At 36.4% G+C, this 24,650-nt stretch overlaps 1 protein-coding gene across 5 annotated transcripts in view; it reads right to left on the reverse strand.

Moving 5' to 3' along the window:
* Positions 1-24,650, reverse strand: part of LOC131156378 (uncharacterized) — a 129,523-nt gene that overhangs the window by 99,977 nt on the left and 4,896 nt on the right. For 2 of the 5 annotated variants that reach the window (XM_058110012.1, XM_058110014.1), the window contains exons 3-7: positions 21,830-21,918; positions 19,035-19,070; positions 18,807-18,945; positions 18,575-18,713; positions 15,921-16,014 (exon numbers count right to left, since the gene is read on the reverse strand). In XM_058110012.1, the coding sequence (XP_057965995.1) occupies positions 15,921-16,014; positions 18,575-18,713; positions 18,807-18,945; positions 19,035-19,070; positions 21,830-21,918 (497 nt within the window). Of the gene's footprint in view, positions 1-15,920; positions 16,015-18,574; positions 18,714-18,806; positions 18,946-19,034; positions 19,071-21,829; positions 21,929-24,650 lie in introns of all 5 variants that reach the window. The other 3 variants (XM_058110013.1, XM_058110015.1, XM_058110016.1) reach the window with 2 other exon arrangements.

Below are 24,650 nucleotides of genomic sequence, written 5' to 3' on the forward strand. Positions count from 1 at the left end.
TTGTGATTTCCAACTTTTAAAAGTCCAACGAAAAATAGGTTGACGAGCTCACTATCATGCTTAACATTCTCGAGTCTTCTGTTCCTTCAAATGGAGGTGATATGAGTTTTATTTGTGTCCTACTCCTCTGCCTTATTTTTTTTGGTTTCAATAAAGTGGCATGTAAACAAAGTGTTTTGGCTTAAACATGTACTGCCCGTATCCATTTCCTATCTAACTATGTCCAAGAGTGTCCAACCATGTCCAAGTTTCAGTGTTTCCTAGTTATCAACTCTTTCTTACTTCAGATGGGGGCTCTCATTCTTGGGATTTCCAATTTTAGAATCCGAATGATAAGCTTATAGCGATGCTTAACGTTCTCAAGTTTTTTCCTCCTTCAAGGGAGGGACGCATTCTCTAGGTCTTTTTTTCTACAAAACTATCTTCCCTTTACCTGCTTAAAATTCCTTCCCCCAATCATTTACCTTGGAGCCACATCATTTGGAAGGCAAAGTGATCATTTGGAACCACTAATCGAAAGTACTTTTCTAAAATAGTGCTCAACTTAATGAGTGCCAATAATAACTGCTAGCTGAAAAAGAACCAAAAGTCGTAAGTGTTGTTTGGTTGTATCTAAAAATAAGTGCTGATTATAAGTACTAATTAAATAAGTTATATTTGGATGCTCATTTTTATTATAAGTGCTCTATATATCCATATTATTAACATATGAACAATATTGTAATATTTCATTGTTATATTTCCAACATATAATAAATATACTATAACATATAACAACATAATATGCAAGTATTAAATTATGTTGAAATTTATATTATCAAATAAAGTAGTATTTTTAGTTAATACTTTTAATTAATATTATAAAATATTGTAAATTAACATTTTAATTACACCCTACAAGAGTGTCATTCTTATTTCTAAACTTACAATAATATTATTAGTAAGTTATGTTTATAACATTATTTCTATAAATCTATATTATTATCATATGAACAATATTACTAATTATAGTTCAACATATAAATAAATATATTTTAATACATATTTATAATTAAAATTTTTAAACATTATTAATAAAAAACTATGAAACCCTAGTATAGAGTCATTACTATTTCATAACCTTCCATAATATAATTATTAAGTTATGTTTACAGTACCATTAAACTTTACAATATATATTTTTTTTTAAATTCATCAATTTATAATTAATAAATATCAAACCCTAAAAATGCCATTACATTTGTAAGTCTGCAGTTGCCATGGTCAACAGCCGTAAGGGGAGGCTGATGCGGGCACCATGGTCTGCAGGTGGTTCCGTTGGCGTCCAGCAAGGCAATGCAATGACATGATTTTCCTTACTTGGGCATGAGCCCAAGAGAGAGGAAAAGGGAGGAAGGAAGTTCTGGCAATGATAGCTGGAGGTGGCGATGATAGCACAAGCAGGAGGTGGCCAGCAAATGCAGAGGAGGAGCAGGCGGCAGAGGCTGGCTTGTGCACACAGCTAGTTGGGGAAAGGTGGAGAGGAAAGAGAAAGGGATAAAGAGAAGGGGGAAGTAGTGAATCAAAATTATGAAATTGCCATTAAATTTGGTGAAAATTACCATGGTGTCACCGCCTCTATACAATGCCACCTATAAGTGGCCAAACAGAAAATCTTGATTGCTTTTTTAAAATCAGGTAAAAACTTCTTAAATAAATGGTTGTACAGTACTACTTTTTGCAATAAGAGCTTATTGAAATCCAAGCCAAACACCACTTTTTTGTAAAAGTACTTTAAGTGTTAAGTGCTATAAGCACTTTTTTATGTGATCCCAACCCTAAGCACCTTAAAATCTAGAGTTCATTTGGACTCTCTCTCAATAGTATTAATGTGCACAACCTACTAAGGTCTGGCAGCCACATCACTTGGAAGGCTAAGGCCCCCTTAGGATTCAGAATTCACTCAGACTGTCTCTCAATAGGCTTAATGTCTCACCACCTACTAAGACCCAGTTGGCCATCCCTTTAAGACCTAGAATCCATTTCCCTTAATCCTAATATGTGCTCTGTGTGCCATGACTCCAATGAAACCAGCACAAACCTCATCCTTCATTGCTAGGTCCTAGTGTGCTATCATTTTGTGTTTTGGTGAAGTGTGGTCGTCTCCAGGTCATGAGTGACTGCACCTAAGCTATTGTGACTTTGGCAAAACCAAAAAGAGTAGCTGATGGAGGATCACTTATAGATAATTCTTAATGATATATTTTGTTTGCACATTTAGAAATTAAAGTTTTTTTAAAATATTACTAAATCTAGATATTTCATAAACTTAGAAGACATTTGGTATCACTGTCAAAAATTAAAGAGACAAAAAACCAAAAACCAGTAATGGAAACTAAATAATAGAAACCAACAACTTATTTGGCTAACATTTATAAAACTAATACAAATTAAAAACTTAATTAAAAAATGCTCATTTTCATCTTCAAATCAAAAAATATTATAACAATATGATTAAAATAATAAAATTACAAATAATACACATTTAAAAATTTACTATAATAAAAATAAAATTTATTTAAATTATTTGACTTAATTATTCTACTTTCAAATTTTACTTTAAAAAAAAATTTTATTGGTTAACATTTGTAATTGACTTTATTACTATTTTTCGAAATTTATGTATATATTTCTTTTAATTATATTTCAATTCATATGATCATTTAATTTTGATTTTAATTTTAAAGTGTATAAAATGAATAATTTAATCTGAAAAAACTATTTCTGAATATAAAAATTTCTATAAAATCTGGTTTTCAGTTTTTTGGAAAACAGCTGAAAACCAGCAAAAAAATTAGAAAACTAACAACATAAACAAACGCATTTTTATAATCTATTTCTTCACTATGGAGAAACAGAAATAGAGATACCAAATAGGTTTTTAGTTAATTTAGGGTCATTTTGTGTATTTTAAGTACTTACCTTGGGATCATTCTTCTTCTTCTTCTTCTTCTTCTCACTCTCTCTCTCCAACATCAATTTGGTTAGAGTCCAACCCCAATTAACATCCCATAGCCAAATCATACACCTTGCAGACAACAAAGCCACAGACAAGAATTGCTGTTCTTGTCAGACCAGAACAAGGAACACTTAATTTTGATTCCATTTCCATGACTGTGAGTATTGTTGAACAATAACAAGTCATATGGACCATTGAAGGATCAGAAATTGCAGGAAAAGCCTCAAAAATGTTCATAACAACAACAACAACAACAAAACCAAGCCTTAGTCCCACTAAGTGGAGTCGGCTATATGAATCATTTTCCGCTAATTTATGCGATCATGGACCATTTCTTTTGATAGATTCAAGGATATTAAATCCTTACTATCTCCTCCCAAGTTATTTAGGGTCTACCCCTACCCCTTCAACTGACCCCACAGTAACTAAGTCACTCTTCCTCACAGGTGCACTATAAGGCCTACATTGCAAGTGTCCATACCATCTGAGTCATCCCTCCCTTATCTTATCTTCTATAGGAGCTACACCTAACTTATCACGAATATATTCATTTTGAATTTATCTTTCAATGTTATATCACTCATCCATCTAAGCGTTCTCATCTCAACAACTTTTACATTTTGGATATTATGTTTCTTCGTCGCCCAACATTCCGATTCATAGAGCATAGCTGGTCTTATAGCTGTCCTATAAAACTTCCCTTTCAATTTTAAGGGTGTTCTATGATCACATAGCACACTTGAAGCATTTCTCCATTTTAACCAACCTGCTTTAACTCTATGCATTACATCATCTTCAATTTCTCCTTCAGCTTGCATAATAGATCCAAGGTATCGAAATCTACAAGTACTATTTATTTTTTCATCATCAAGTTTAACTTTGTCTCCAATATTCCTTCTATCATTACTAAAACTACATTTCATATATTCTGTTTTATTTCTACTTATCCTAAAGCTTCTAGATTCCAAAGCTTCTCTCCATAATTCTAACTCAGCCTCTACTTCGTCCCTAGTTTCGTCAATTAATACAATATCATCTGCAAACAACATACACCATGGAACTTCCTTTTGAATACTCTTAGTCAATTAGTCCATCACTAAAGCAAAAAGATAAGGACTCAAAGCAAATCCTTGATGTACACCTATGGTAATTGGAAATTCTCTAGTTTCTCCATCTATAGTCCTTACACTAGTCATTACTCCATCGTACATATCCTTAATCGGTATACCTACAACATACACCCTTTTTTTTCTAAAACCCACCATAGAACTTCCCTAGGTATCCTATCACATGCTTTCTCAAGGTCAATAAATATCATATGCAAGTCCCTCTTCTTTTCCCTAAACTTTTCCATTAATCTTCTTAAAAGATAAATAGCTTATGTGGTAGATCTCCCAGGCATAAAACCAAATTGATTTTCTGAGATCTTCATTTATAACCTTAATCTTTGTTCAACTACCCTTTCCCATAGTTTCATTGTACGACTCATAAGTTTAATTCCACGATAGTTATTACAATTTTGAATATCTCCTTTATTTTTGGATATAGGTATTAAAGTGCTTTTCCTCCATTCATCTGCCATTTTCTTAGTTTTTACAATTGTATTAAAAAAATTAGTTAACCACATAATTCCGTTATCATCCAAGCATTTCCAAACTTCAATTGGGATGTTATTTGGTCCCATAGCTTTCCCATTTTTCATTTTTTTAGTGCAAACTTAACTTCGTTAACTCTAATTTTGCGAATAAATCTTATATTTTTAATCTTTTCCTCATTTGACAATTCTAAGTTTAAGCCTTCTATTTAGTTTTCGTTAAACAACTTACTAAAGTAACTTCGCCATCTTTCTTTAATATCTTCGTTTTTAACCAAGACAATATCATCCTCACTTTTTATACATTTTACATTTCCTAAGTCCTTGTTCTTCCTTTCTCCATCTTTAGCAAGTTTAAATATATCTCTTTCCTCTTCTTTTGTACCTAATCTATCATACAAACTATTAAATGATCTATATTTAGCTTCACTAACGGCCCTTTTTGCATCTTTTTTTACCTCCTTATATTTTTCAAAGTTATCTCTGTTTCTACATTTTTGCCACGTTTTATACCAAATTCTTTTTGTTTTTATGATTTTTTGTACATCTTTATCCCACCACCAACTCTCTTTGCTATTCGAGAATCTTCCCCTTGATTCACCTAAAATCTCTTTTGCTATCTTTTTAATAGAGCTAGTTAATCTATTCCAAAGAGTATTTGTATCTATTCCATCCTCTAAGGTCCAATCCTCATCTTTGATCATTTTATCTTTAAATTTTATTATATTTTCTCCTTTTAGGTTCCACCATCTAGTTCTCCTACACTGGTTTATTTTATCTTTTTTCTTCCATTTTTTAATACATATATCTAACACTAAGACTCTATGTTGTGTGGTTAGGCTTTCACCTGAAATAACTTTACAATCCTTGCATTATAAACGATCTACCCTCCTAGTTAAAAAAAAATCTATTTGACTTCTATTTTGTCCACTTTTAAAGGTTATTAAGTGTTCTTCTCTTTTCTTACAGCAAGTATTCATTATACTAAAATCATATGACATAGCAAACTCTAAGATCATCTCCCCATACTCATTTGTCTCCATATCCATATCCTCTATGTATCCTCTCATAATTTTTATTATTTCTTCCAACGTGTCCATTCAAATCTCCTCCTATAAATATTTTCTCAGTCTCTGGTATGCCTTGTATAATACCATCCATATCTTCCCAAAATTGTCTTTTAAGATTTTCTGCTAAGCCCACTTGAGGAGCATAAGCACTAATGATATTTATTATCTCTTGTCCTAGTACCATCTTAATTTTTATAATTCTATCTCTTACTCTAGTTACATCCACAACGCTATCTTTTAAGTTTTTGTCTATAATAATGCCTACTTCATTCTTATGTTTTTCTTTTCCGGTGTACCAAAGTTTAAATCCCGATTTATCAATTTCTTTAACTTTCTTCCCCACCCACTTAGTTTCTTGAAGGCAAATTATATTAATTCTTCTTCTAATCATTGTATCCACAATTCCCATGCTTTTACCCGTAAGTGTCCCTATATTCCAAGTTGCTAATCTAATCCTAATTTCTTAAACTAACGTCTTTACCTGCCCACGTCCAGAATGATGTAGGAACCCTCACATATTTGACACCGCACCTGAGTGCCGACGCAGCGCGTCGCTTTAGGGCGACGACCTAGCCCACCCTCGCCCACTTTTCACTACACCTGGGTAATTCAAGTGCAACGCATCACTCATAGGGGTCGCCCCCAGCAAATATTCGGAAAGGATTCATATCATAGTGATCTGACAAATTTTACGCTGGCTGTCAGCTACCTAACGCAACCCTCCTCCTTAACCCGGGCTTGGGACCGACTGTGTGTGAAAAAATTAGGACATTATGTGCATCACAGGCGGAGTTCTTAAAACTGTTCATAACTTTTTCAAAAATTACATTAGCATCCCTAAGTTAAGAGCACCTTTTTCCAGGCATCATTTAACAACACCACTGATGCCATTGAAGACAGACAGCACCAAAAAGCCATGCCCTGAAATTTCATTGTTGGGACAATCACTGGGACCCCATACGCACTGGCTAAACATTTTCCGGCCAACCACCCTTCAGAATTCCACATTGCCATTATTTTCTCGACAAACCACCACCAATCGATAAACCACCCCAAAATCTACTATCATCCAGAAAACCATTGCTGGAGGAGCCCCACTGGCAGCACATGCGCAGCCGGCGATGTGTGTGAACAGTTTCAGAATTCTCATACATTTTCCAGAATGATGAGAAATTGTATTCATCCACAATATTTTGGATTTTTTGCAATATATTTACTTTGCTTCAAGATAGTTTGATCCATGCTACTAGATCTTGGACTGTCAATGCAAATTCAAGTGTGTCAAAGGCCAGCTAACATTCAGATGGAGGGCAAGAAGCGATATTTTGAGATTTACTGCAGCAAACTAGTTTTCTTTAGCGAGATTTTAATGTTGGTGTCAAGAAACCCATTTTCAGTTATTCGACACATACTTTTGGAGGACAAATTCAGTTAGCCAGCACCAGTCTTCAAGTTTATTAGTGGAACATCAGTGAGAAATTCAGAACTATTACTTAGACTTGAAGAAATTTGAATTGGGGCCTGAATAAAAATACTGGTTATGCCGCTTAGAACTAGAAGAAAATTGAACTGGGAGCAGCATTTTCAATTCTTGACAAGATATGAAGCTGGGAAACAATACATGAATTTCCTTGCCTTACCTTCAGGATATTCCTTGTTTCAGAGGTAACTTTTCCAAGAGAGAATTCATAGATTGGTTGTTTTATCTTGATCTTTATTTTGAATGCAATAAGACACTAGAAACAACAGGGACCAAGTTTGCATCTTATAAGCTTGTTGACCATGCAGCTGAATGGTGGGATAAAATGCATTACTAGCAAAGACAACAGGGCAAATCTCAAACCTTTCTTTGCTTTAAAATGAAAAAGTATGCCCATATCATATTTTTTTCGCCAGACCACTGTTTTTTTTCATAACAAAGAATTTATATTAGATAGAAAGAAGAGACGGTACAATGAGCGAGAAGAAGTCCATCATAAAAAGAGAAAAAAATTTTCCAAAATAGAACTAAATTAAATTAACCAAGAAACCCCACTTTCAAGCCCTTCCAATAATAATTTATTGAACTCTTCAAATTCGCTAATTTCCCTTGACCCTTCACCTTTAGAACCTTTACCACCATCTAGATGCATTTTATTTCCTCTGAGTTTCTAACTCCTCAGAAATCTCCTACACTTGTTTGGGCAAAGTTCCCTCCCTACACTGAAACTCGTTCACCAACCCATCATTATCAAGAATTGAAACTCCCTCCAAACCTTCCAATGGGGGTGAATGAACAAAAGATAAATCCCCTATTTCAGCACAGGCGTCAGAGAACTACCCATATTATTCGCAAAACTCATCCAACAACAACCCCCTCAACACAATCAAAAACACCATTGTCTTCATTTTCTGAATCTGAAAAATCCCCCTTTCTTTACCTCCTTACCTTTTCTAATCTCATTACAACCTCCAACATTTTTCTCAACTTGAGGAACTTCCACGGTACTGAACTCTCCTTTAGATCTCTCCTTAGTACCTCTGTCATTAACTCACCAGAATTTTCTCTCTTATCTTCAAATATCCCCTTCATATTCCATCTCATGAGAAAGAAAATATTTTCATTTTTGACAATATGAACTTCCCAATCTCCAAAATGTCCTATCAAGGATAGGCAAGCATTATTGGGAAAAAAAAAAACACAAGAGTACTAGACTACGCATATGATGTGCAGAAAAGAGGAAATTGCAAATGAACATGAATTCTCAAAACAGCCTATTAAGGATGAAACAGAAATTGTTGTTGCAATGGATTACAACTATGATCTCAAAAAATGAGGAAATAGCAAGGACCCTGAATTTATTGTTGTCATGGACTATCAATGTGGAAATGATAGCTCCATTGATTGAGCACATGATGCTACACTTGAAAGGCAAGCAAATGCAAAGGAACAAAATGTTCAAGCTACAAAGGAGTCCAAGGAACAGGCAGCAAAATTCAATGTCTGAAATTCAATTCAAAGAAATAGCTTTCGAGAAGATGAAATTGTTGAATATTTTGATAAGTTTATACATATATGCCCCAGTCTTGAATCATCTTTAAAGTTTGATAGTTCTCCACCTATCAACTTTACTAGAATTAGAACCTTCTAGGAGACTTACAATAATTTGTTAATAATATTTGCATGTCAGATGAAAATGGATACTGTGAAATTACAAGTGGAATGGCTCATGGATGCATATTCCCTACTCTTTTTGCACATTGTAAAGCTCAAGATCGAGTTTTCTCTAACAATGGAGCAGTGTGATGTAGGATTGCATGCAGATGATTCTTAATTAGAGATTTTTTTAATTAGTAAACCTAACAGTTTTAGACTTTTTTGGTTTATTTTGTGCATTTTAAGTACTCTGGGACTATTTTGTAGCTATTTGTTTTACTAAAGGTTATTTTGTAATTATTTGTTTCAGTTTTGTTTTTGGAAATTGTTCTTGTACTTTTTCTTTGCGTCTTTGGAGGACATCTTGTTCTCTTCTCTTTTCTTTGTAACTTTGTTCTAGTAAGTTGATCATGATTAAGCAAATCGACATAGACTAAATGCACACCCTTAAAAGTGCATATAATGTGATTGGAAATTTCCTATATGCTCTACATATAGTACTAACAGTAGTTATACCCCGTCATACATAACCTTCATAACATCTACTTTTTTTCCGGAACCTAGCATGCATACCTTGTCATAGGCTTTGTCTAGATTAATAAAAACCATAAGAGCCATATGTAAGGAAAAGAGATTAATGGGGTAGAGAGGATAAGGATAAGAAGTTTTTAGGTTTTGATCAAGAAGAGCATGACAAGAAATTGATGGGTGAGAGCACCCAATGTTGGTGATATAATGGATCTCAGAGCATTTGCAGCAAATTTGCACAGAGAAAGAATTTGGTCGATTCAATTGTGTTATGATTAAGCTGATTTGGATTGGTAAATTTCTTGGATTGGAGAAGTTTAATCTACAGGTTACAGGACTTGGTCGGAGAAACAAATCGAATGGTTCTGATTTTAAGAAGGTCAATATCAAAGAGTCGAAAATGAGCAAGTGTCGATGGAGTGAGATTGGTAAGAAGGATTTTATTTGGAGTTGCCGGTTCATGACTAGAGATGTGCAATATGTGAGAATAATGAAGGTTCAGTGCAACCAAAGAGATAAGGTGGCAGCGGAGCAATGTGGCGAGATGCAAATCTTGGGCTTCCTTCCAGTGAACCACAATGAAGAAGATGATGTTTGGGCCAGAGTAGTGGGCCTTCTAGTCACTAGGGTTAACTGGTGATCTAGCCTGGCTGTTGAGATTATTAATAATAGGCTACAAATAAGTGGGCCTACAAGTAACGGCAATCAATTGTGGGCCTGCTGGGAGAGGGAAGGATTTGTTTTCTAAGTTATATTAGAACTGGCCTAGTTGGTGAATTGCTGTGGCTCTTTTGTTGACAGGGGCGTACAGATAAAGGAGGAAGAGGGTATGCGTGCTTGGGGTTCAATTATGCGAAGACAGCAGCGACAATTGGATAGTTTCAAATACAGCCAGAGGAGTTTCTCTTAAAGGAAAGGGATATGGTTTACAAGATGACGGGGTTTCATGCTTTCACAATATAGATGCATTCCAAATGGAGAAGTGGAAAGATCATGATCCAGATTTTTCTTTTCAAACACAGCACGTCTTTTTCTATAAGTTTCTTTCCAAAATCAGGAGGATGGAACATTGGGAGTGGGGACCAAGCAATCGGCCAACAAGTCAACGTCTAGTTTTTTATATGTTGATAATTTTGTCAAATAAGAGTGGTTTGAGGGATTTAACTCTGGCTAATGCTTTTAGACTAGATTTTGGGTAGGGATGGATTGGCTGTTAGTAGGTTAGATAGGTCTCTATTCAGTAGAGAGAGGGAAGATGAGTTTTTCAATCTTTCTCAGAGTGTTTTGTCCAGACCAGCATCAAATAATTTTCCCTTTTTGTTAAGAATCTAGCAAGGTCATCTGGGGTCCTATTCTCTTTAGGTTCAAAACATGTGGCCCGAATATATATATATATATATGCACCTATTCAATAATAGAAGACTTAGGTGGTCAAGGAAAAGAAACATGTGTGTATCACACAATATCAGTGTGTACATATGTCTTGGTCTAAAACAGAACAATAATCCAACAATCCAATGGGCTTCAAGACATCTTTCATCTGCCCACCAAAATGTTCCTTTCCTCGCTTAAGTTGCGTCATGGGCCCATTTGGATTTATATGGGTGTAGCTTAGCTAGGCCCAAACTGGAACCCAAGGTTGAATTCGAATTTGAATTTGAACTTTTCCCAAAACTAGAGGCATGTCTCTCATTTTGAATCCCCATGTAGAAGTCCTTGTCCTTACCCGAATCCCCCATGTGAAAGCCACTGGCGTTCTTTCCATTTTTGGGGTTTCTCTTTTCCTAACCAAGCTCATTAGAAGTCCTCCATTGCCTGCGAGTTCAAAGTGCAATTCTCAAAAATACTGACCGATTCTTGGGCTTGAGAACTCTGCCCATGTTTGAGGAACCAAATCAACACATGACAGCTACTAGTGTTTTTCATTGTTATGTCACTTCCTTCCGCCATTCCCTTCAAGACATCCCAGAACTTCTAACGCCTCTTTGCTAGCACCCTAGTGCAAAATGTTCGCCATTGAGATAACCTACAATATGTATTAGCTCTCAACTAAAGCATCACAATGATTGGGTGCCCTAAAAGTCTTCACCTATGAATTCGAGAAAAAAAAAGGAATAAGCATAACACTATCACTAGCCATCACGCTTCCTCCTCTAAGAAGGAGATGAAAAATTGACATCTTCCAGTTCTTTCTATGATATACCATGATCTTTGTCTCGCTTCAAAGATGAATAATTGTTTATCAAAATTCTGTTCTCCCACCTGTTGCCCAAGGAAGCTTAAAATCCTTTTCTTAAGAAAGTTAGGAATGGTTGGGGTTTAAGACTATGATTCTGGTTTGTGGGTGGACAAAAGACAACAAATAGTGATTTTGGGTTGGATATTTCTTGTAAAGGATACTAGTTTAGAAATGGTTATGCAAACACAATTGCAAGGTAGTAGAAGGTAGGACAAGAACTATAACAAGAGTAGAACTGGAGAAAGCATCGTCAAAGTTGGAATATTATTTAGCCTGCACATGGGAAAGTGGTCTTCACCTCCTTTAATGGCTCCATCCTCCTCAGTTTTTTCCTTATTTGTCAATTGTAAGTTATTCCACTTGCCTTTCATTAAACAGCTTATGAAAATTAGTTTTCCCTTTTTCTTTTATTCATTTGATATTACTAGGCTTTTTTTCTTATTCCACTTGCCTTTCATTAGGCAGCTTATGAAAATAAGATTTCCATCTTTCTTTTGTTCATTTGATATTACTAGACTTTTTTCCTCAATTAGCTCTCCAATTTTATGTCTTTTTCCCCTTCTTAAGTTGCTACCATAGGAAAAAGGACATCCCCGGGCCACAAGGCTTCCCCCATTGTGAGGGTAGGGGCGCAGTCATCACAATATATGCTGCCTTACCTCCTACTTTTGTGCAGAGAGACTGTCTATTTGGACTCAAACCCATGACCAATTGATCACAAAGGAGCATAAACTACTATAGGCTCTTAATTTAGCATTACTAAGAACCATTTTGCATTTTTTGCCACTTTATACTTGCAATGTTCTCCATATCAGTGTTTTAAAATATGTTTTTTAGGCACACCTTGAGGTGTTTTGCTGCTAGAACTCACTGAGGCATGGTTCAAAAGGAGAAAATCCTACTGCACATACACTTTCTAGGTCAAAGCATACACTCCACTGGAAAAATGTGTTTTTTACGCCTCAAAGAAGAAGGTGCACTCATTCTAGGACCAGCCCTTAACTTACTTTAATAATATAAAAAAATTAAGGAAACTGCAAAATAGGGCAGGAAGGCCCATTCGTACGTGCTTCTATCAACGAATGGACGAAGAATCAAATGATCGAAGACTCCTCCCTTGAACGAGTACACCACCACTTCAACAAAGAGACACTATCATCTTCTTCAACAAGCTACTCCGACGGGATGACTGCACTGCCACCTCTATCTAGCCGATCGTATCTTTCCCACTCTCGTTCTCTCTCTGCGACAAGATAATTGGGTCATCTTCCAGGGTCTCTCACTCTCGTCACGAGTCTCTCTCTCTCTCTCGTCTCGACTGTCTCTTTCTTGATTTGAGACCCTTTTTGATGGAGGTAGTGGACTTTGGAGAGAAGATGGCGCAAGAGAGGCAACCAGAAAAGCAAGATTTTTTTTACTGGGTGGGAAGGCAACCTGCAAGGAGGACACGTGGCTGTGGAAAGGCCATGTGGCTGTAGCATAACACTTACAGGAATACAGTGTATGGACAATAAAGACAGCTTTGGTTAATGTGTTTCCATTTTTGTTAGACCTTTTTAGTTTAAAATTCAGACAACAAAATTTATAATTTATCTTAATAAATTTCATATTATTTTTTGTGTATATAATTTATTTTATATTTTTAAAATAAAAAATCAAAATCTAAAAAGGTTTACACCTCAAGGCTTACACCTTGCCTTGCCTCAACAGGGGTAAAATGCCTCAACTTACGCCTTCGCCTTTTAAAACACTGCTGCATATTTTTGCATTGTTGCTATGTCATAGACTGCATTCTTTCTGCCCTAATTGCTTTTTAAACATTTTAATCCTACTAGAACCTCTCTTCAGTCCTCTACTTTCATTTAAGCCTTCTCTTAATATAACTAGTCATCCTATTACGAAAAGTGTTTATGTTGATTTATCCTAATGCCCAGCCACCTATCATTTCATCCTTAAATTTTATTATATTTTTTAATTTTAAAATTGTCTTTTTATAGCAAAAGAAGAGATTTCTTTAGAGAGAGAGGAATTTACAAAGAGAAGAATAAGACATCTCCCATCAAAATTCTGGAAAAAATCAGGAACTAAAAACATAAAAACATAAGTTGAAATATCAAAGCAAAAAATTTCTCCAATCGCGCTGAATTTCAGAAAAGCTCGTTACCTTAAAATTGTTATTAGATTTTTTCCCTTTAGGTTCCACCACCAAATTCTCTTACTAAAGTTCATCAATGGAAAAAGAGAAAGAAAATGAGAAGGGAATTATGGAAATGAGTTTCTAAGGTTTATAACCCCAGCTGAGAACTCAGAGAAATTGATACAAGAAACTTGCAAAAAGGATCTTAGAATAAGTTGTAACAGCCACATAATCCTAGATAGAAAGCTTTTATTCTTAGCCCTCCATTTATTTAAAGGTCACCTGCTAAAACAAGTATGCTAGTACAATAATGCAAATACTAGAACCTTGAAAGCTGCATTAAGACTAGCGAAGCAGGGTTCACAAAAAGCAGCAGTCAAATTCTCCTGGCAGCCTCTGCAAATCATGCTCTGCTTCATAACTGATGGCAAAAACAACTTCAGCAGATGTGCTCCTTGTTTAGGTTATGATAGCAAACTTGTTGTAGACAGCAAAGCAGTGCAGTGGAAGCGAGAGAGAGGGATAGAAAAAGAAAAGAGCAAAAAAAGAAGGTAAGTAGAGACACAGACGAAGAGGTGCAGGAGGAAAATTTTGATTAGAATAAAATTGCCAGAAGAAGAAGAAGAAGTAAGGTAAGTAGCGAGAGAGACGGAGTGCAGGAGAAAATTTTTTATTAGAATAAAATTGCCAATTGATTAAGAAAGAAAGAAAGAAAGAAAGAAGTAGCTAGTGAAACGAAAGGAGGAATGAAAGAAAGAAGTAACGCAGGTAGAGAGACAGGAGAAGGAATGCAGGAGGCAAATTTTCTCTTACACATGATTACCAAATATCTAAACAGCATACAATCAACCAAGATACATAATTACATAATAACCCTAAACAATTAAAAATACAAGAAAACAATTTTTGACCCTAAGACAAGAACCCTAGTTTCCTAAGCCTATGCCCATAATGTGTGCCAAATATGGCCCACGGGCTAGAAAGGGCAAAACAGCAATATTTTTTTGGATAAGAGAAGACAAATTATTATCCAAAAACAGAGAACATGGTTGGAGGGCAAGTTCTCTCCAAAGATCCAAAGAACTGAACATACAGGTACTTAGTGCTGCCTTCCAACCCCTTCTGAGATCAGAAAGCAGTAAACCACAAAATAGAGGTATTTAAATTACAAAAGGCACCAAAAAGCATGGAAGATCTCTCTATCCCATAGAATCCATGAGAAGGTTGTACAAACCCTTACAAATTCTAGCATTCCTCTCAATCCAAAAGGTTCAAAGATTGACAAAAACTGTCACACTCCAAGGAACTCCACTATTTCTATTTTGAAAAAACCCCTATACCTAACTAGTGATGCTCTCCCACATTCTGCAGCGCCAGCCCCACCACACACTCTGCACCAAAATAAAAAAATAAAGCGTTCCAAAACTGTGCTGCCACCCAATGCACAAAGTGATGAGCAGTTTCGTTACATTTGCGACACATGATACACATGTTGGGACAGAGGGCCATTCAGGGCCTTGTTCTCTGAAGATTTGGCTACTTTCAGAGGAAAACAAGGAAAGAAAGTAGATTGGAATGTTGGCTATTTCTTTTTTGAGGTTCAGAAGAGGCAAAGACAAAGCTGCTCTATGGAGATGTGGTTTGTTTGCTGTGTTGTGGATATTTGGATGGAAAGGAACAATCGCATTTTTAAAGGGAAGATGACTTGTTGGGCTCTCGGTAGGGATAAGACTCAGAATTTAGCTTCTTTATACGCTGTTCCAGCTGGTTGTTTCAAGGGATTATGTCTTGAAGATGTTCAGTGTGATTAGTCAACTGTTTTGTATGAATTGTTTTGTTTTTCCACTTCAGTTTTTTTTTTTCCCTCTCTTTTTGAGGATTACTTATTCTAGTGTATTGTATATTCTTTCTCTATCAATATAATTGTTTTGCAACCAAAAAAAAAAAGATCGGAATGTTGGAGAGAGGCATTAATGAGTGTGTTGCGACCCCTAAGAGCTAAAAAACAATATTCTAAAAACAAAAAGGAAATCTTACAATATTATAAGTGGAAAGCAACATATAATTGCTCAAAAATTCCAAGACGATTACTGCTCTCAAAGCAAGATTTCTTAAATCTTTGAACAAACAAAATGAGTGCCCCATTTTCCATCAATCAGCAATAAACATTTAAGCAAAGGAAAAACTAGGCATGAATATCAATGTAAAAGCAACATACCACTATTCAAGATTCCAACATCTACAGTGCACTCATGGCACAGTAAAGGGCTTCTAAAATCTTCAAATAAAATGAAGCTTGCTGCACTTGTCATCTAATGCCAATAAACATTAAAGTATAAGAAAAAAATAATGCATCAATATCAATACTGATAATAATGAAGTCAAAACAGCAAACTCAGAATATTTTAACTCATAAATAGTATAAGTGCAAAAATGTGCATGCGTTGTGGAGAAATGTAACAGTGATATAACAGTTTATAACCTAGTTTTAAATTGTTGAACTTGTGTGTGGAAGAAGTTTGACATTTATAGGATATTTTAAAAAGCTGGGATTTTCTTTTCTTTTTTTTCTTTTTTTGAGAAAATAAAAATTGCAGCAGAAGTGAAAAGAATTTAAACAGAAAGAAAAAAAGGAAAAACAAAGAGAATAAGAAGCCCTCCTTTACAACGAAAAAAATCTGCAACAAGATCACAGAAAAAAGAGAAAAAAATAAATCAATGAAGTAGAGCCAACTAATCCCCCTGAAAGTCCTCCAAAGAAACATGACAAAAAGAATCACCTTCTGACACCCACAGCAACGCAAGATAAACCACTCTACTCCAAACAAATTGTTAGTAGTAGCTACATTTGAAGATTGAGGGCAGGCCTTGGATCAACAGTAAGGTTACTCCTTTGTGACCAGTTTGGTCATGGGTTCGAGTCCAAGGAAACAGACTCTCTGCACAAAAGTAGAGATAAGGCTGTGTACACTGTGATAAACCTCCCCCTACCCTCACAGAGACTTGTGGCCCGAGGAAGCCGTTTTTTTAGCTACATTTGAAGATTATACCATTTCCTTCCAAAAAATAATAGCCATAACAGTGCACCGCCAGAAAGCCTTCATATCCTTTTCCGTTGCCAATCCCCTAATGTAATAATTCAAAAAGCCTTCAATGTAGATCCAATGTTAGCAAATAAACCAAATATTTTATTCCAAACTGCCAAAGTGAAAGGGCAATGAAGAAACAAATGTGAACACTCCCTCCTCAAACAAAGGACGCAAACATGAGGAGACATGGCTTATTTAGTCTTTTCTCCTGAAGCAAATCATTGGTGTTGATTTTCTCAAGTATCACAGTCCACACAAAAGCTTTTATATTTTAGGGAACTCTAGGTTTCCAAATCAAAGGATACAAGGCAATAGGATCCTAATGGTATCACAGTCCACACAAAAGCTTTTATATTTTAGGGAACTCTAGGTTTCCAAATCAAAGGATACAAGGCAAAAGGGTCCACAGGATCACAAGTCAAAAGGGAAAAAGGGATTTGCAAGAATATTTCCTAGAAGGATCTAAGCTCCCAACCCTTTTATCACTACCAAATGAACATGAATAGAGTCCAGCAAGTTAGTCAAAAGAGTGAAAGCATTAATCTGTCCCCAAGATTTCTTCTAAAATGGAAGCCCCAAGAATGCTCTCTTGCAAAGCAAGAAAAGAAAAAATCAGGGCATCATAAAGATTTGGAAACCGAAAGAGACAAGAATATGCAAAAGCCAAAGGCATCTGCCCTACCCAAAGGTCATCCCAAAAACAAATTCTCTCCCCATTACCCACTACATGCTGGATTATAGGGGAAAAATGAAAATTAGTCTGAGAAATGAACTTCCGAGGATACGACTAAGTACTATCAACCCCAACTTTGGTGCCCTCACAGGTCGGCACAAGAGAACATGAGCAGGCTGCAAGTCTCCTGATAATAGAAGGCCTTGGGTTTAATTCCGCATGAGAGCGAGATCTCTACTAACTTAGGCATGCTTGAGGGGGCGAGCCTCTGCATCTAGTTTGGCGCACGTCTCGTCCGGGATAAGGAGTTCCATGTTGCCAAAAAACCTCCCACTTTAGCATCCCACCCATTTCTGTAATAGACCAAATTTATTACAAATTACCTTGCGACAAAGAGAATTAGGTTCTGAAGGAAAACGCCATAAACCATTCCCCCACCAAAAGAAATGTTTTTGGACATCAAATTACCTACACCCAAGCCTCCCTCTCTTTTAGATCTGCACACAGCTTACCAATCTACGAGATGATCTATACTACCCTCGCCACCACTCAATCACAAGAAATCCATCAACAACTTCTCAAGCCTCTACACCACACTCACAGGATTTCTAAAAAGAGAAAAAAGGGATGGAGGACAGACATTTGGCTCCATCCATGACGTTTGAATAGAAAAATCCAAACCAAGTAGGAAATCATAAAGGAATTTAAAAACGGCACAAGGATCAAAACCAGCCTTCCGATATCAATATTTTGGTCCTCATTCTACATGTCCAAGCCATCTTAGTTGTCATTGCATCATCCTTTAGCTAAAACTTTACATTTATGTTAAGAACTCATTTATACATTTAAAAATTTCACAACCAATCATTCATCACAACATGTGAGAAGCTTATTAAAAGTACCCGAAAAATGTTCCTGCAAAATAATTTATGTATAGAAGTACTATTTGAACACATTCAAAAATTAAATTCCATTAGAGCCCTTTTAATACATTTTGTTGCTTCTCAAAGAAAGATTACCAGCAACCATCCCTGAAACTATGTATTCAGCTTACTCCTCATAGAATTATCAATAGTACCAACAGAATCAAACTAATGACCTGAACCTCACCTCTGAAAAATTCTTGTTTGACAATAGGATAGGAAATGTAATGTATTCCTTAGAGATTAACTGAATTAAGCGAGTTTTATTAGCTGTTGAGGAAATTGAACTGCCAGACTGAAAACCAATCACATGGAGCAATGGATACCTGCAGCAACGAAAAGGACAAGTTATCTATGTCAATAAAAATTCATTCAAGTCTAAGACCTTCAAAAATAAAAGTAAAGATCTATATTTATACCTCTGCTGAAGTAATTTTACTTTTTCAAGCATAATTAAAGACTCCTCCTGGAACACACCAGCGAGAACCAGGAAAAATCCATCTTTCTTGCAAAACATATGGCCTTCATAAACTTTATTCAACCAAAAATGATAAGGACCTGTACATTGAGTTTAAAAGTTTTATCACACGAGAGAGAGAGAGAGAGAGATAGATATTAAGATGGCAAATAGATCGCTATTGTCATACCATCTGTTCCTACACAATCAAATCCTTCAGCAACTTCTATTATTGCAGCGGGGAAAATTGAAGGATTCAAAGATAGAAATAAATTAGACTGAGATAGAAAAAAAGAAAATTTATTGAGAAAAGGGAAGAGATAAAGCAAGAAGGATAAAGAATCCTTGAGGGAGAAAACAACAAGAAAGAGAACAAGAATTTTAAAAATACATCAAAAAAGTCAAGCTAACAATGCCAACCAATCATGTTGAAAGTTCAAAAAGCATAACCTACTAGTATTCCAAGTAATTGCAAAGACAGAGAGCAACCACCAAAGATATGAACATTCTCTCTGACCGCATGCCCAGAAGAATTGCAAAAACTGCACAAAACCAAAATCTACTAGCATCCTTGCATCTACCAGAACCTAAAAAAAGGTCAACAAAAGAACCCTCCAAAAGGTTCCAAACACTGGTTGAACTAGTTAAGAGTCACCTACACAAAATCCAAGCCATGAAAAGGAATTTTTAAAAAATGAGAATATAACTCATTACCACCAAGAGATATCACACAACTACTAGGAGATGAAGCCTTGGGCAGCCTCCTAATCTGCAGAAGATTGCTGGTGTTAACTCTATTACAACAGCCAACCGCACGAAAGCCTCAACTTTGGAAGGAATCCTTGTTTCCCAAATGCAGTTAACACAGGCGAAGGGAGTAGAAGAATGGATTGGATGTTAGTAAATAGACAAAAAGAAAACACACCAGAGGTCAAAAAGTCAAAACCTACAGTCTCTTTTAAAGTAATGGCATAAGGCTGAAAAGAACCCAACAAACAATATAACCAAGACAGCCTAAAAATTCTGACACCAAGATTCTGTTCAAAAAAGCAGAAAAAATAATCAAAATAAAATCATAAAAAAAAAAAAGAGAAATCTCTCAATTTTTATTTTACTAATAAAAGAATATTTTATATATTAAGAGAGGATAAAAAAAGATTACAACCTGAAAGGGAACAATTAATCCTCAAGCGTGAGGAAAAAAGGAAAGAAAAGAGAAGGAAAAAAAAAACTCAACTAACGTTTCAAGTTTGAAAATAACTCTTTAAACCCTTGCCATCATAATTAAATGAGCACCTCAAATTTGCTAATTCATGTTGTTCTTTCTTCAATTTTCTTTTACCCCCATCCAGGAAAACTGCATTACCTCCAGGATCAGGTAGCGACAAAACAATCTCGTTCAAGTCCTTCGGATAAAACTCATCAATTGGAATGAACCAAATCCAATGCTTACACAGATGCTCTTCACACATTTCATCCTCCTCAAATATAGAAATACCCCCTAACCCATCAGATATGGTGGCCTATATGATGAATTCCCAGGAAAATCAGATGATTCAGAACTATAGCCACAGTTCTTGAATCTCGTCCAAAGGCAACCCACCCTCATCAGCAGATTCACTAATATCAACACTATCATTATCCAACATATCGCCCCATTTTTCCTTCCCTTTAAACTTGCTACTCCAGACGTCTGAACTTCCCTTCTGAATACTCTGAGGTTTCCCAACACACATACCCCTCATTTGGTTTGCGGAATCAGGCCTGAAATAGAATCAAATCTCAGGAATGGAATCGCTTTCCTGCACTTGGTTTGCAGAATTAAGGACAGGCCGAAATACGATTTTTGCGAATAGGGCAACCACGACTCTAATCCATTCTTCTCCCAACTTCTCTTTTTCTAACCATGCAGAGGAAATTGCAACGATTAGAAAAGTGCCCTCTAAACCTTCAAACCAGGATGGTGGCACATGTGACAAATCCCTATAAATTAGATGATTTAGTATCATAGCCACACTATTCTTGGATCCTATCCAAAAGCAAGCCTCATCCACAAATTGACTAATATAAATACTATCATTCTCCAACACATTACCCCAATTTTCCTTCACCTTACCCTTGCTGCTTCTCACATCTGTACCTCCCTCCAAAATACTCTAGGGATTCACAACACCTATAGCACTTTCAGCATATTTTCTTGCACCTTTTTCCATTCTCCCAGCAGAATTATCGGACTTGCGCACCCGGCATACATATAACCTATCAAAATTCCTTCCCTTACCAGCACACCAATCATCAACAATCCTTAAGATATCATCCACACCTCCTTCCTGTATCTTAGTTGTAAGCCCCTCCCTCAGCTAACACTTGACAGCAGCATCTTGATCAAGCCCTCATCCTGGCAGCAACCCTCTTGAACCAAAAGTGCAGGAGCATCAACTGATATCCCAAGCCTAACCAAATTACTACTGTCCCTGGATGGAATCCGCCCAGCAGGATTCACCCTATCAACCCCACTGTGCAGTGCTATAGAAGACTCGGATACCCTTTCTGCAATATGGATATGGTGTTAACCATGTTCCGTGAAAGGGGTAGTTCCAGCTCATTCTCCTCATGAGAGTTACTTGCACCAGGAATCAAGCAAGATCAACCATGATGCTGAAATAAAGAGTGCTTTTAAGATTTAAAAGCATAAGATTTTCCAATAGCATCAAAACAGTGGAATGAATGTGGTGCGCGCTCAGCTGGTTTGCCTCTAGATATTCACTGTAACATCAAAAAACTCTGGTATTGTTTCCTTAAGGGAATAACTAGCATTCCATTACCTAGAAAAGAAAATAGAGCTAGATATTCTATTGATGACTTCGTAAGAATAACAGTCCACCTGTCCACCATACTCAAAATCTTCACCCAAAAATAAAGCACCATTCCTTTAGCATAAGAAACAACAGAAAACTGATAAATCTAGAGAAATAAATTCAATACCTTCAAGCTTCTCAGAAGCAGATTCAATGAAAGACAAAAGCTCAACAGCAGGAGATGTTTTCTGTGATATTTCTGACACTGTAGAAAACCTGAAAGAAACTGTCGTTGGTAATTTAGAACTACCATAGTGCACCAATTTGGCAACAATAAGAGTCAAACCAGTAAGTAGCATATAATAAACTTTATCCGAAGGTAGTGCGTCATAATTGACCTTAATTAAAAAGGTGTAGGGTATTTGTATGTGTGTTATGTGCGTGCATGGTTTTTTTTTTTTTTTTAACAAACAAAGAAATAAAAAACATTATTAGATAGAAAGAAGAAGAATATAACAAGAAAAAAGGAAGAAAATAGGTACAAAAGATATCCTCCCAATACAACAGAAAATATAACAAACTAGAAAATCAGAGAATAAAGATTATTAAACTGCTCTACTCAAGCAAAGCACCCCAATCTTGCTGTGGGTCAGATACAGATTAATGCCAAAATAAACCAGCTGCCAAGACCCACAGTGACGTGTGAAACACCATTCAATCCCAAAGCAAATTAAGAGTAACCAAGTTCTTCCTCTCCAACCAAATACATCACATGATGGCCAAAAATGAACACTGCAATTAAGCCTCATCGCCTTACCTAACCCCAAAAACAACAAAGTATAATATGCTTCCACAGAGAAAGGGAAAATTTTATTATTTAAAAGTTAAGTCTAGAGGGTGTACTAGAAACAGCTCTTTTGACGCAGCTTTCCCTCCCGGCTCTTCTCCTCCTTTTTTCCTTCATCTATCTCTTTCCCTATCTCCCAAATCATTATTATTTTGCTAACTTAGATTTCTCAGGTTTGTAACATGGTATCAGAGCAATTAATTCTTCCAAACCTGATTGATATGCTTTCTCTTCAATTTTTTTTGTTCTTTGCATCCTTGATCTGTGTTGAGAGTTGTTCGCTTTCTCTTCTCCCTGCTGGCACAATCGTATGTATCCTGTTTTGGATGCATTGTATGGTTATGGAAGAATCATACTATGAAGGCAGCTCTTCTTTATTGTTGGAAGGCTGTGACGGCCATATGTGATGTGCCTTTATTTCTGGTGTTGACTCTGTTGAATTCTTGCATTTCCTATTCAAGGTCATGATCTCTTTCAAGCTAACATAGCAGATGGTGTGTGAGAGATGCAGTTTGTTCTGGTTTTGACCACTTGAGGCCTACAGTGATTTTTTTCTGCTTAAGACCCCTTACAATGCTGTATTAGTTGTTTCATACTGCAAGTTCTCTTGGGATTTCTAGTCGCAGATTGATGATGATTGCAGCTGCCTATTGTGATCTTCCTCATGTGTGTGCTTCTTCACAGATTGCTATAGCTGCTGGAATGTGCTGTCCTATACTAGTTTGCCTGTAACTAGTCAGTTTCTGGCATTTTTCTGGTATAGTACGTGCTGCTCCTACCTGGTTGATATTATTTAGTGTCAACTGTCAACAAGTTTACTTTTCGAAAAGTGGATTCCAGTTTTTTTTTTTTTGGCATCTTCTGTCTGGTTTGAGTTGTTTTGAGGGCTGTCCCTTTGACCACTTCTAGAGAAAGTTCAGCAACAGTTGGGGTTACAGCAAACCATGGAAGAGGTAGTTTTGATGGACATGGTTGTGGTCCAAAGGCAGGTCATGGAAGAAGTAGTGGTGATTTACGGCAAGACTTCTGTCATGCCGATACCCATATTTGCACTCATTGTGGAAGGAAACCATACTGTTGATCAGTATTGGGACTTTCATGGGAAACTGAATTGAGGGGCGAGGTTGAGGTCCAAAGGCAGGTCCTGGAAGAAGTAGTGGTGATTTACTGTGAAACTTCTGAAGTGCCAATACCCATATTTGCACTCATTGTGGAAGGAAACCATACTATTGATCAATATTGAGACTTTCACAAGAAACTGACTTGAGCCATCTTTGCTGATGTGCTTCCGCAATGAACCCTCTAGCAAACTAGCCACTCTGCTAGGGGATAAGTACATCGTCTAATGTCACAAGAGGAGCATGACAACCTTGTCTGTATGGTCCAGCAACTCCATGCTCAGCCTTCTGCATCTAGTGCTGTTGTGGCCTAATCAAGGCACAGCCATGATTCTTGCCTATTCATTTTTCCTATCTGGATTATTGATTCTACTAGCTCTCCCACATGACATGTACATTTAAAATATATTTCAGTCCTTGAAAAATAATCCTTTACACTTAGAAGTTACCCTAGTTGATGATTTGTTATCCACGTTTCCCACTATGGTGACATTCTTCCTTTTCCTCCCACTCCCCCCCCCCCCCCCAACCTCAAAAAAAAAGAGGTTGTGTGAGCCCAAATTGCCCTTGAATTTGTAGTCTTTTGAGTCACTTGACCAAAGTATCTCATCTGTCGAGTAATCTCCTTTCTTTCACATTTTATTATTCAAGATCTCTAGACAAAGAAGGCAAAGATTCAGGGGCTTGAGAAAATGGATCGCATTATCCTGATGGTGATGGTGGTGGAGGTAGCAACTCAAGCTCCTCTCATACAGCATATTCATTTTCCTCTAATGGTGTTTCTTTGGCTCATTGGTATGCTCAACCCCTCATTGTGTTTCTTTGGCTTAGTGGCATCAATAATTGGGTCATCCACAGTAGAGTGCCATCCACAATACAGGTTCCAACAAGTCTTCCCAAGTTTTTAGTCTATCTTGTTTCGAGCGTTCTGCATTTCAATTAAGGAAACACAATAGATTTTCCTTTTCTTCCAGGACTCTCAATAAATCCTTGTTTTTCCTTGTTTATTCAAACATTTGGGGACCCTGTAAGATCAACAATCA

Source organism: Malania oleifera, chromosome 5, assembly GCF_029873635.1.
Source record: "Malania oleifera isolate guangnan ecotype guangnan chromosome 5, ASM2987363v1, whole genome shotgun sequence".
NCBI lineage: Eukaryota > Viridiplantae > Streptophyta > Magnoliopsida > Santalales > Ximeniaceae > Malania > Malania oleifera.